Source organism: Balaenoptera ricei, chromosome 8, assembly GCF_028023285.1.
Source record: "Balaenoptera ricei isolate mBalRic1 chromosome 8, mBalRic1.hap2, whole genome shotgun sequence".
Classification (NCBI taxonomy): Eukaryota; Metazoa; Chordata; class Mammalia; order Artiodactyla; family Balaenopteridae; genus Balaenoptera; species Balaenoptera ricei.
In genome coordinates, this window is record NC_082646.1 from 61,208,468 (window position 1) to 61,222,660 (window position 14,193).

Genomic DNA, 14,193 nt, shown 5'->3' on the forward strand with positions numbered 1-14,193 from the left:
AAAAAAAGAAACAAAACAAACAAAAACCCTTGATTTCCCTTTGGAAGTAAAAGCCAGCATGGAAATTCAGAGTATAAAGGCAATATGATCAAAAATAGTGATGTTCCCAGAACAAACTCTGAAAATGGAAACATCACCAGCACAATGAAGTCATGAGATGAAATGAAAATACAAAGCCTGTGGTCAAACCAAATCATTCAAGTTGTCTGGGTGATGATGACAGGAGCTGGAAAGAAATTTAGAAAATCTCAAGAAACTCAGAGTTTAATTAAGAGCATAGTCTTCTTGGCAAAACCTCAGCGAACGAAGGAAGAAAATTCAATTCTTCTACGAAAGCTATTCTGGTCATTAATTAATCTAGAGCCCTGAATGCGTGAGTCCTTTACTCAGAAAATCTTCACATTATCTTAGAGGAAGAAGGGAATCTATAGAACCTTATCATTTTACATACAGCACACTAAGGCCCAGTGACTTGATAAAGGTCACAAAGCAGTAGGACATTTAATCCCATCACATAACCCTATGTGGTAAATCCTACTATGACAAGTTCAGTGATGAGGAAACTGAGGCTCAGAGAGGTTAAGTAACCTGTCCAATGTCAAAGCCATTAGGAAGAACCAGGATTTAAATGTTGCCCTTATTCCATATCCCATGCTCTTAATCACTATACTGTACTGCCTCTCACTCAAGCAGCTTCTTCAAAAGGTGAACATAGAGAGAAATTAGAAATGTTTTCAAAACAGCTTTCCAAGAAACAGAGTGACCCAGGTTGCCCCAGAGTTCAAAGGTCTTAGAGGAACCACTTGCCGGCTGTCTGCTCTGCAGTCCCAAGCACTGAAGTTTCTTATCTTCTCGGGCCAACAGCAGCATTTTCGACTCTGTTCCAACCTCCCGTTCGCCTGTATGACAAATGAGCTATGTCAATAATGGGCTAGGCTGATCAGCTGGCAGTACCCAGAAAGCACAACTATTGATGGCTGTTTACTGAATTATTCTGTTAGTGATTCACTTATTAATCTTAAAGAAACATTTATTATGTTCTATATCTTGACTGTGGTATTGTTTATATGACTGTACATATTTGTCAAAACACACAGAACTGTGCAATTAAAAAGGATGACTTTTACTATATGTAAAATATATCTCAATAAACTCAACTTTAAAATATTATTATTAAGTCATCTATAATATGGAAAGATACCATACTTGGAGCAGGAGTACAAGGCTGAACAAAGTAGATAGTCTCTGCCCTCATGGCTCTTATGGTCCGGAGGAAATGAGATCTATCCATTCACTAAACAAATATTTACTGAGGGACAAGGTACTTACTCTCAAGGAGTAGTAGATTCTAGATTCTAGATTCTAGTAGAAATAGGAGATAGTAAAATAAGCAAATAAACAAGTAGGATATCTTCAGTGATGAGTTCCACAAAGGAAATAAAATAGGAAAATATAACCAAAAGGGAGTAGACAGTGGGAAAATGAGTGGGGGAAGGTAACTTTAAACTTCAATTTTATTAATTAATTAATTTTTTTAATTAATTAATTTATTTTATTTTTGGCTGCGTTGGGTCTTCGTTGCTGCACGCGGGCTTTCTCTAGCTGTGGTGAGCGGGGGCTACTCTTCGTTGCGGCACGTGGGCTTCTCATTGTCGTGGCTTCTCTTGTTGCAAAGCACAGGCTCTAGGTGGGCAGGCTTCAGTAGTTGTGGCACGCGGGCTCACTAGTTGTGGCTCGTGGGCTCTAGAGCGCAGGCTCAGTAGTTGCGGCACATGGGCTTAGTTGCTCTGCGGCATGTGGGATCTTCCTGGATCAGGGCTCGAATCTGTGTCCCCTGCATTGGCAGGCGGATTCTTAACCACTGTGCCACCAGGGAAGCCCTATACTTCAATTTTAAAAAGGTTTCATGGAGGTTATTTTTCAACTGAGACATGAATGGTAAACAGAAGCCAGCCATGTGAAAAGTATTGGGAGGTACATTCCAGGCTAAGGGAAGAACAAGACAAAGGCTGGGAGGCTGGCAGTCTGTTGTGCTAAAAGAACAGAGACCTATGGCTGGGATACAGTGGACCTGGCAGAGGGTGGTATGACTTGAGGCTGGAGAGGACTGCAGGGGTTAGAAAGTGTAAGCATTTGTAATAAGCCATGGTAAGGGGTTAGGATTTTAATACACAGTTGTCCCTCAGTATTTACAGAAGGTTGCTTCCAGGACCCGCCACAGACACCAAGATTCGCAGATGCTCAAGTCCCCAGAGTTGGCCCTCCATATCCAAAGGTTCCACATCCGTAGATTCAACCAACTGTGGATTGTGTTCTGAATGAGGAACCCATGGATATGGAGGGCCAAACGTATGTATAAAAGGAGGCCACTATGGACTTCCCTGGCGGTCCAGTGGTTAAAACTCCATGCTTCCAGGGCAGGGGATGCAGGTTCAATCTCTGGTTGGGGAATTAAGATCCCACATGGCCAAAAAAACCAACCAAACAAAAAAATACAAAAAGGAGGCTGCTAGAGGAGAGTAGAGACAAAGGAGAGTGATATGACTTGATTTATGTTTTTTATTCATTTACTTTTTTTTAATTTTAATTTTTTTATTTTGGCTGCACTGGATCATCGTGGCGGCACACGGACTCTTAGTTGTGGCATGCGGACTCTTAGTTGTGGCATGAGTGTGGAATCTAGTTCCCCGACCAGGGATTAAACCCGGGCCCCCTGCATTGGGAGCATGGAGTCTTACCCACTGGACCACCAAGGAAGTCCCTGGATTTATGTTTTTTAAATGACCACGATGGTTCCTCTGAGGAGACTAGATTATAGAATAGTGCAGGCAACAGATGATGGCAGAATGGATGAGGATGCTGGCAGGAAGAAGGGAGAGCTGGAGGCTGAAGGTGAGGTGGAAAAATGAGCAACGTTCTGAAGGTAGAGATGACAGACTTTGCTGATGCGGGACATGAGGAAAGGTGGGGGTGGATCTTGAATGAATCTCAGGCTTTGGGCTTGAGCAAGAAGATGGTGGTGCCATTTACTGAGATCGGGAAAAACAGATTTGGGGTGGGAGGAAATCAAACACTCCATGTTTTAAGTTCAAGATGTCTATTAGACATCTAAATAGAGTCTGAAATGCAAGTGAAAGATCTATGCTTTAGATATACTTTTGGAAATCACCAGCTTAAATACAATATTTAAAGTCATGGAAATGATGAGATCACCTAAGAGAGAAATTGTAGGGCTGAGGGCCCTCCAATATTTAAAGGTAGAATAAAGGAGACATGTAAAAGGAGACTGGGATTTCCCTGGTGATCCAGTGGCTAAGGCTCCATGCTCCCAATGCAGGGGGCCCGGGTTCAAACCCTGGTCAGGGAACTAGATCCCACATGCCGCAACTAAGACCCAACGCAGCCAAATAAATAAATAAATGTTTTTTTAAAAAAGGAGACTAAGAAGCAGCAGCCAATGAGATAGAAAGAAAAGCAGTGTAGTGTGGTATTACAGAAGCCAAGAAAGAAAAGTGTCCTAAAGAGAAGAGTTTACTATGTTGTATCCTGTTGAGAATTTGGAAAGATAAGCACAGAGAAGTAACACTGGACTATGCAACATGGAGTCACTGGTGACCTCGACAAGAGCTGCTGCTGGTTAAGTAGCTGGGGCACAAACCATCCTAGGGCAGGTTGAAGAGTAAGTGGGAAGTGAGGAAACAGAGGAAACAAGAATATTTTCACTTAAATTACTTTAAACCAACTAATTTTAAAAAACTCAACCTTATTTTAAGTAGTATCTATGAAATCTTAGGTTTGAAGTGAGATATGTGTGCATTAATATGTAACTATTAAAAATGTGTACTGCCTGAAATGATCTTGTTTACCACTCACTGCACATGTATCACACTTTGGGAAATAGACTCCTCCTATTAATCAATTAATTCCCAAAGAGGGGCCAGGCAACATGTGGTAGTCACAACCATTTTAGTTCTTGGACCACAGTGTATCTACATGGGAAGTTTAAGAGAGTGAGGAGAGTACCTGCAGTGTGTCCACAGTGAGGGGCAAAATTCACCCAAATGAGCTGAAAACATATAGCCACACAAAAACCTACACAGGGATATTTATAGCAGCTTTATTCATAATTGTCCAAACTTGGAAACAACCAAGATGTCCTCCAGTAGATGAATGAATAGATAAACTGAGGAACATTCAGACAATGGAATATTGTTCAATGCTTAAAAAAATGAGGTATCAAGGACTTCCCTGGTGGAGCAGTGGATAAGAATCCACCTGCCAATGCAGGGGACACGGGTTCGAGCCCTGGTCCGGGAAGATCCCACATGCTACGGAGCAACTAAGCCCGTGCACCACAACTACTGGGCTCGCACGCCACAACTACTGAAGCCTGCGTGCCTAGAGCCCGTGCTCTGCAACAAGAGAAGCCACTGCAATGAGAAGTCCATGCACTGCAATGAAGAGTAGCCCCCACTCGCCACAACTAGAGAAAGCCCCCTTGAAAAAAATTTTAAAATAAATAAATGGAAAAAAAGAAATGAGGTATCAATGCATGAAAAGACATGGAGGAACCTTAAATGCATATTACTAAGTGAAAGAAGCCAATCTGAAAAGGCTACATAGTTTATGATTTCAACTGCAACATTCTGGAAAAGGCAAAACCATGAAGACAGTAAAAGTATCAGTGGTTGCGAAAGGTTATAGGGGATGAAAGGACAAATTGGTGCAGCAAAAGGGATTTTTCAGGCAGTGAAACTTCTGCATGATACTAGAATGATAAATACATGTCATTATACATTTGTCCAAACCCACAGAATATACAACATCAAGAGTGAATCCTAATTTAAACCTTGAACTTTGAGTGATAATGATGTGTCAGTTTAGGTCTATCAATTGTAACAAAAGTACCACTCTGGTGGGGGATGCTGATAACAGGGGAGGGTGTGCGGGTGTGTGGGCAGAGGGTATACAAGAACTCTCTATCTGCTCAATTTCATGTGTACCAAACTGCTCTAAAAAATAAAGCCTGTTTTTTTTTTAAAAATGCGAGAAGCAGAGATGATGGTAGAATAATAATCCTATGGAAACAGAGAAGCAAGTATGTTATAATCATAGGAAAATAAGAAAAGAATGCAAGCTGCCTTATTAGGACCTTTATCATTCTGACTCAACCAGAGCTATCACTCTACTCACCTATTTCCCCCTACTATGCTTATGCCAACTTCTGGCCCAACGAAGCATATCTCTACCCAATAGTCAATTTTACCTCCACACTATTTTAATGTGAACTGCTCCTACCTCTACCCATGCCCCAGTTTCCATTCTCCCATCCTTCCCATTCTTGTCTGTTCAACTTGAATCTATCCTTCAAGGTTCAATTTCTTTTGTGACACCTCTCATCTATACTAACCTAAAACACTCTCTTCTTCCAAAAAACTATTATATTTGCATTAAGTGAATCACTAAGTTACTTCAGCCAAAATTTTATTGTTCTCTGTTTTATAGGCATTAGTCTCATCCGCTAAATTAAACTGTACTTACTCAAATGCGGTAACTATGACATATACTTCCTTTGTAGATTCCAAAGCAACAGAAACATAGTAGATATGCAACAAATATTAATCTTATGGTAAAAATGGAAATACCAGCTACAGAGCAGGAGAAAACGAGGAAGAAAAGGAGAAACTAAGGCAAACACTGAAGGAATATAAGGAAACAAAATAAATTCATATATTGTTATCAACTCACTGGGCATCTGCTCAGGGGAGCCAAGGTTTATAGAGTTGTCAGCAGTACCCACAGCCACTCCGTTGATGGAAGACCCACAGTCTGCAATGACTCCCAAGCAGGCTGAGCGCCCACAGTCCCAAAGTTGTGCTGTCCCGTCTCGAGAACCAGATACCACATTCCTCCCCCGATCAACAATGGCTGTATCCAGGATACCTGGCAAAAGAAAAAAAAAAGACCCTCAGATGGAGTAGGTAGTAAAGGAACTACAAGGGCAGAGAAGATGGATCTGCATAAATGACTCTATTCCTTCACAAACAAGTACTGGATATGTACTACAGGCTGGGCACATCCAAGTGCCAGAAAAACAGAAATAAACAGAACACAGTCCCTGTTTCCCATTGACTAGCTGCAAGAGACAGACATGGAAAAGAAGCTTTGGATTTAATTTTTAGTGGCATGTGGTTTTCTAGAGCAGTGGTTTTCAAGTTATTATTTTGGCTTTAGAACCTGTTTTTTTTTTATTCATTTAATTATTTATTTTAAAAAATTTTTATTGGAGTATAATTGCTTTACAATGGTGTGTTAGTTTCTGCTGTATAACAAAGTGAGTCAGCTATACGTATACATACATATATCCCCATATTCCCTCCCTCTTGCGTCTCCCTCCCATCCTCCCTATCCCACCCCTCTAGGTGGTCACAAAGCACCAAGCTGATCTCCCTGTGCTATGTGGCTGCTTTCCACTAGTGATCTATTTTACATTTGGTAGTGTATATATGTCCATGCCACTCTCTCACTTCGTCCCGGCTTAACCTTCCCACTCCCCTTGTCCTCAAGTCCATTCTCCACATCTGCATCTTTATTCCTGTCCTGCCCCTAGGTTCTTCAGAACTATTTTTTTTTTTAGATTCCATATATATTACCATACGGTATCTGTTCTTCTCTTTCTGATTTACTTCACTCTGTATGACAGACTATACGTCCATCCACCTCACTACAAATAACTCAATTTCGCTTCTTTTTATGGCTGAGTAATATTCCATTGTATATATGTGCCACATCTTCTTTATCTATTCATCTGTCAATGGACACTTAGGTTGTTTCCATGACCTGGCTATTGTAAATAGTGCTGCAATGAACATTGTGGTACATGACTCTTTTTTTTTTTTTTTTTAATTTATGGCTGCGTTGGGTCTTCATTGCTGCGCGAGGGCTTTTCTCTAGTTGTGGCGAGCGGGGGCTACTATTCGTTGTGGTACGCGGGCTTCTCATTATGGTGGCTTCTCTTGTTGAGGAGCACAGGCTCTAGGAGGGTGGGCTTCACTAGTTGTGGCACATGGGCTCAGTACCTGTGGCTCACAGGCTCTAGAGCGCAGGCTCAGTAGTTGCGGCGCACAGGCTTAGTTGCTCCACAGCATGTGGGATCTTCCCAGACCAGGGCTCGAACCCGTGTCCCCTGCATTGGCAAGCAGTTTCTTAACCACTGCGCCACCAGGGAAGCCCAACATGACTCTTTTTGAATTATTGTTTTCTCAGGGTACATGCCCAGTAGTGGGATTGCTGGGTCGTATAAAACCTGTTTTTTAAACAAAAATTAAGTAGACATCCTAGACAGTTCAGTGTGAAAATCACTGTCTTAAAAGATCCTGCTGGGCTTCCCTGGTGGCACAGTGGTTGAGAATCTGCCTGCTAATGCAGGGGACACGGGTTCGAGCCCTGGTCTGGGAAGATCCCACATGCCGCGGAGCAACTAGGCCCGTGAGCCACAATTACTGAGCCTGCGCATCTGGAGCCTGTGCTCCACAACAAGAGAGGCCGCGATAGTGAGAGGCCCGTGCACCGCGATGAAGAGTGGCCCCCACTTGCCGCAGCTAGAGAAAGCCCTAGCACAGAAACGAAGACCCAACATAGCAATCAATCAATAAATAAATAAATAAAATCTAAAAAAAAAAAGAAAAAAAAAAAAAGATCCTGCTGCTTCCATTGGGAACTAATCATAAAAAAGGAGTGACTTCTCATCTGGCCAAGATGGAGTAGTCCCATTCCTCCCAGGTCCTCCCCTTACAACTAAAAAAACATGGACATAAGACAACAAACAAGCACAAGAAGGCTGAAAGATGTAAAGAAGAAAGCAGTCCACCTAGGGACCTCAGGACTTGAAGAACAACAGGGCAATGAGTTCCCTGGATTTCCTTACTGCCTCCCATATATCCTAGACAGGACAATGCAGAAGCCTCTAACATAGAACTAATTTAAAAAAACAAAAACAAAAACAGGCACAAATTAAAAACAAAAAACAACTCCAAGAAAAGTCTGTTGCCTCTAGGCAGAAGACTGAGAAAAGGGTGGCCTAACAGTACAGAAAACCTTTTTGGCAATATCCATCTTACTCAAACAGCAACAGAAAAACTGCTACCTCCTCTCTCCCAAAGATTCAGTGGGGCTGAACAGGGAGTGATTTCTACCTCAACCCCCATGGAAGCAGGAGACAGCTCTCCAATTCCCCCAACCCAGCGACGCTGACCAGGCCTGGCAGGGTACTGTCAGTGGGGAGCTGGGCCTCTATTCTCGCCCAGCACCAATGGGGGAAAGAGGTAAAACATGAGGGACAGGGAAGCAGCACTCCACTTTCCCCAACCCATCCCCTGGTGTCAGTCGGCAGGAAACAGAGCTTACAAGCCCACTTGGAGGAAAGGAAGTGGTGCAAGTTGAGGTGATGCAAGATGGTGCCCCATTTTCACCAGGAAGGCGTCAGCAAGGTCAAGGGGAAGCTGAGCTTCTACCTCACCTGTTTGCAGACAGGTAGCGTGAGGCAGTGCTCCGCTTTTGCCAGAGCAGTGTTAGAGGAGCCCAGCAGGAAGCTGAGTATACACACCTCCTGGGCCCCTGTACCATACCTTGACAGGGGACCACCTGCTAAAAAAGATCAAGTAAGATGCAGAGTGTTATAATATCCAAAATGTCCACAGATTTTACAACTTTTGAAGCCCTTTGTCACCCCTTATCTATATGCTATGATCCCTGGCCTCAGCACACAGTGTAAAAACGTAGAGACAGTCAAGGACATAAAGAGTTACAGGGGCATATATGTGACAACATAGGACTGTAGAGTAGAAAGGGAGTCTGGCCCTATGGTGATACAGGCAGGGCTAGTACTTGCTTTACTAAAACCCATTTAATTATCTTATTATAGGTGCCAAATAAACACTTGCAGGCTGAGTAATAAGAGTACCTGATCAAAGGTTACTTAGTAAACTAGTGCCCTGGCTTGCTTCCATTCCGCTCAAGATGAGATGACTTCAGATATACAAACCTTGACAAAACTCTACAAAAACTCAATATAAGGTACAAGTGATGGATGAGCCATGCAGTTAACCACATGCCTCAACTCTCAGTGGAAATTTCACTTTGAAAGCCTTTTTCAGAAAAAAGATGAATTCATAAAAAAGCCACAAATTTTAAAAGTAGCCAATTTAGGGCCTGTTTGATAAAATATGATTTTCTCAGGTTTGATAAAATATGATTTTCTCAGGTTTGATAAAATATGATTTTCTTACCCCTGTGAATTAGGTGGCTTCTCTTGTTGAGGAGCACAGGCTCTAGGAGGGTGGGCTTCACTAGTTGTGGCACGTGGGCTCAGTAGCTGTGGCTCACAGGCTCTAGAGAGCAGGCTCAGTAGTTGTGGCACACGGGCTTAGTTGCTCCACAGCATGTGGGATCTAATTCACAGGGTTAAGTTTCCAAATATATCCAATTTAAAATAAAAACTAAATACAATTTATATAGCTGGTTATAGTTGTTGGAAAAATAAAATGTAATCATTGTACTTATATATCTAATGGATAAAGGCCATATAGATAAGCTTTTATTTATTTATTTTTGGTTATATGTTGATTTTTTAATTCATTTTTATTGGAATGTGGTTGCTTTACAATGTTGTGTTAGCCTAGATAAGCTTTTAAAAGTAGCCTTTCCCTCAGAAGCAGATCTAAGGAGGCAACATATCTTGTTGCTATTTTATGTTTCTTATTTACAACATATTTTGTAATCATAAAATACCTTGAGTTTAGAAAATCCACCTTTCCACTCTATCTCCATAACACACTCAGCATTCTAGCTAGAAAAGGATCTTAGATCTTTCAAGAATCTTAAGGAATCATCAACAGGAACATTAGGAAGGGGCTTCAACTCTTATTAAGCCATCAAAGATCTGTTTATGTCTTTATTGGGAAGTTCCAACCACTATTTATAAATGCTGAGTTCCATGGAAGTGATGCAAACTTAAAAAAAAAAAAAAGTTCTGAAAAATATGTATCCAAGGCAGGATGCTACAGCTGTGGCTAGGGAGCTGTGAATGGTATTAACTGTGTACAAATTTCAACTAATACTCAGTAAAGAGCTGCCATCTAGGAAGTTTTCCTTTTTTATTAAAGTAGAGTGGAAAACTATCGCTCCCTCTCTAATAAAATGTCACTTACAACATAGTGGCATCTAGTGTGGGTCTCTTGACTCTTAGGTGACAAGAATAAAAGAAAGAGGAGCCTTACAGGAGCAGGAATCTGTGAGGAATTACCTTAAGAAGAAGCTATGAAAGTAGCAGGAATGCCTTTGTAAGAGAAGTAGCCATAGCTAAGACCTAGCAGAGCTGCAAAGGCTTTAGATATCAAACCAAACAGACAGAAGTCCTCAACATATAAACCAAGATGAAAAAAAATCTGCATTCAAGAAAAGATTCAGCTGATTCACATATAAACATCCTAGCCAAAGTCTGGGAAATAAGAATAATGTTAGATTAAACTATGACTGAAATAAGTATTGGTAAGAAACAGAGCAAATTTCATATTTCTAGGCAGGTTTTTTTTTTTTAATTTTTTTTTTTAACTCATTTGCGGTTTTTTGGGGTTTTTAAAAAAATTATTTTATTTATTTATTTATTTTTGGCTGTGTTGGGTCTTCATTTCTGTGCGAGGGCTTTCTCTAGTTGCGGCAAGCGGGGGCCACTCTTCATCGCGGTGCACGGGCCTCTCACTATCGTGGGCTCTCTTGTTGCGGAGCACAGGCTCCAGACGCGCAGGCTCAGTAGTTGTGGCTCACGGGCTTAGTTGCTCCACGGCATGTGGGATCTTCCCAGGCCAGGGCTCGAACCCGTGTCCCCTGCATTGGCAGGCAGACTCTCAACCACTGCACCACCAGGGAAGCCCTCTAGGCAGGTTTTTTAACAAGTTTACTCTATTCAGATCTCAGAAAATAATGAGCCTTGAAGCACCTATTACTTGGAGGCAGCATATCCTATTTCAGAGAAAGTATATAAGAGTTTGAAAAGAATGCAACCTGGTTTCTCAAATGTAAGCATCATTCCTACCTTGGTGAGCAAAAAACCTCAACCAATCAACTGAAATGGTGTTTCATTTGGTCTCAATGTTTTCACAGATTATGAAAGACCTGGTGCTTATTACAAAGAATTAAGATTATGAATATATATCTCCAAATTCACCAACCTTAATTAAATGGCTTGGTCAATTAAAAATTTTCAAACTGATTAAAGAACACTTTAGAGCTACTTAGTAAACTCATATATTACAAATAGAACACTACTTTTAGTTTCTCTTTTCATTAGACAGATTTACAAAAATCTTACCTCTGCTTGTTAAGAACACACTAATCCTTTAAATAAATATAAAATATGTATCTAAAAGTATTAGAAAAGACCAATTACATATCAACTAAGATCAAAAATGTCTACTGTATTAGAAATAACAATTTCTGCTTTTCACATTTGACAAGTATGTTAAAACATCACAAGGTTCAACTTTCCTGGCAGGGTTTAAAGTATAGTGTCATATTTTTTATGAACAATAATAGCATTCAATGTACACTTACTATATACCAGGGATTATACTAAATCTCTCATATGCACCATTTCATTTAATACTATTATCCCCATTTTACACATGAGGAAATTAAGGCTCAGAAAAGTTAAGCAACTTTCCAAGGCTTCCCAGACTTTAAATGGAAGAATTATGGTTTAAACCAAGATTTGTATGTCTCCACATCCTATGCTTTGCCACTCTACTGTACTGGCTCCCTTACTATCATGTTTCCATATACTAGAAGCAGTAAGCAAGCCAGGGACTTAATTAAGCTAACTAAAGGTTATCCTTTATAACAGATCTTTATACAGAGCTGCTCTATTAGTGTCCAAATGATTCTTTGCAATAAGCATCAGGTAATGTTCAGTCCAGTCTTCCTTTTATGTCTTGCTTGCCAAGACCTACCTAGGCAATAAAAGACCATGTTCACTTCAACACTATCTTCTGCTTCTCTTATTTAGTCACCACTTGTGAAAACACTAAAGATCACAAATGCAAATGATAATTCTTTATTCTGTTTTTTATGTGGTTCATGACTTTTATTAAAATGCTTCAAAATCTCAGAATTAAAGAGATTGTAAAAAAGGAACCACACAAAGCAACTTGGAAGTCAACTACGTAAAGACAGTGACCCATATATGCCACTGTTATTGGAGATTAATCTTGATTTTGGCTCCATACTTTTGAAGAATGGGCAACCCCAAACCCGGGGCTCCTTTATAGAACTAACTGGAGAGAAGCATTCAAGACCTGACAGACATGAACCTGGATCTGACTTCATGCAATTTCCCCTAAAGCTTATCATTTCTGTTCAATCTAATTTAAAAAAAAATAACAAACCCTCTCAAGGAAAAAAAAGTAAGGGTTGTTATACTTTGGAGAAGCGCCTACCCCCACCCCAGAACTTTCTCACAAGGCCAAAAGAATGGAACAACTATATGAATAAAAGCTTAAATCAGATCAACAAACACTCTACAGTTCACCCTAAGCTAAGCGACACACATGGATTCTTAAGGAGAACTGAAGAACATTGGGAGACTTAGGATTCATGTGGAGGGCACAGTCAATAACTGTAGTAATCCAAAGGTATTCTGAAGTTAAGTGTGCACGGATGTTAAATATGCATCTTGTTAAGTTCAACATGCAGAGCTATGCCTTGTTCCACTGGAAAGGTCCCCCATGCCTTGCATCTTCAAGGTGGCCAGATCTAAGGTGAATCCCCCAGTGTTCTTCTAGACTCCTTTGGCTCCTGGATTCCCCAACAGTGCAGGCTGCTTTGACTCCTCAGACCTGTCAGTTCTTTGGACTGAACGTGAAGAAGCCTCTATATGTCCCTTCTATTCCCTCTCAATGCACCCATGTACTTAAGTTTCAGAAGAAAACCCATTTATTTGCTAAGGTTAACATGTGTGTTTGCTAGATGATCTGTATGTAATCTGACAAACCATTATAAAGAAATACTAAAACTTAAAAAAATCAACCTCTACACACAAGCTATTTATAATATAGTCAGGTACACAAGGCAAAAACACTGGGTTAAATACCATAAGTATAGGGCAAATACATAATAAATTCCCAAATGAGTGGTGTAGATGATGTGTATTATGGTCCCAAAGGAGGGATCAAGGTAAGAAATTATTTGGGGATGTTATTACATTTTCAAAAATAACCAAACTTGTAAAAATAAGAATGACATATTTATCATTTTTTTTTAAACGTTCCAAATTAAGGATAAAACATCTCTAAATTAACTTTTTCCCCAACAAACCAATCAGTTACAGAGGGAAGATGTTCTCACTCTTGTCTCTACAATCTGATATCAACAGGTTATATGGTTAATCCATTTAAAAAAACTGAACTGTGATTTAAATCCACAGGAATCGACCATCAATACCAAGGTCTATCTGATGTCTGGTGATGCAGCTGTTTGCAACCCAGCTTTTACTATCACCTCAGCCAAAGGACTAATGTGAAATAGTGGGCACACCTCTCTCTCTTTTTTTCCCAGCACACAAGTAGATGATCTCCTATGGAGGCTTTTTTTCCCTTATCAATTGTGGAAAACAATGATCTATGTTAAGTTAGTTAACTCTAGATAGCAATAATAAGACTGAGTAGGAAAGGAATTTCTAATCCTTGGGGAAATACCAGTTCATTTAAATGGCCAGTTGGATGAATTACTTGTGTTTTTGTGGATAACTAGATTCTGTTTCTATCTTTTTGGTGATTCATTTCTGGGGATCATTAGAGAAACCTTCAGGAGAAACCACTCTTCATACCTCCTTTGTGACCTTTGAAGGTCACCACACAGCTAGCATCTTCAGCTGACCAGATCTTCAGCTGGGCATCCATTCCCCCACTCAGAACCACAAGGCCTGATGGGAAAAACCTGCAACAATTCACATCAAATACATGTCCTTCCAATACTCTCTGGAAAAACAAAAGAAAATTCCATGCTAGTTCTCTTGTCCATCCCTTGATGTTCTCTTACCTCCCATATCCTTAGTCCCATAAATGATACATCTACATGCTGCATTTTAAAACAAAAGAGGTCCAAAGAATCTCTTTAGTTCATCTGTATACCAGGTAATGT

General features: G+C 40.4%; 1 protein-coding gene across 1 annotated transcript in view; it reads right to left on the minus strand.

The window, feature by feature from the left end:
• PAAF1 (proteasomal ATPase associated factor 1) overlaps positions 1–14,193 on the minus strand; it is a 45,286-nt gene that overhangs the window by 9,460 nt on the left and 21,633 nt on the right. Inside the window, exons 6-8 of the mRNA XM_059930826.1 lie at positions 13,880–14,030; positions 5,749–5,943; positions 808–899 (exon numbers count right to left, since the gene is read on the minus strand). Of these exons, the coding sequence (XP_059786809.1) occupies positions 808–899; positions 5,749–5,943; positions 13,880–14,030 (438 nt within the window). The remainder of the gene's footprint in view (positions 1–807; positions 900–5,748; positions 5,944–13,879; positions 14,031–14,193) is intronic.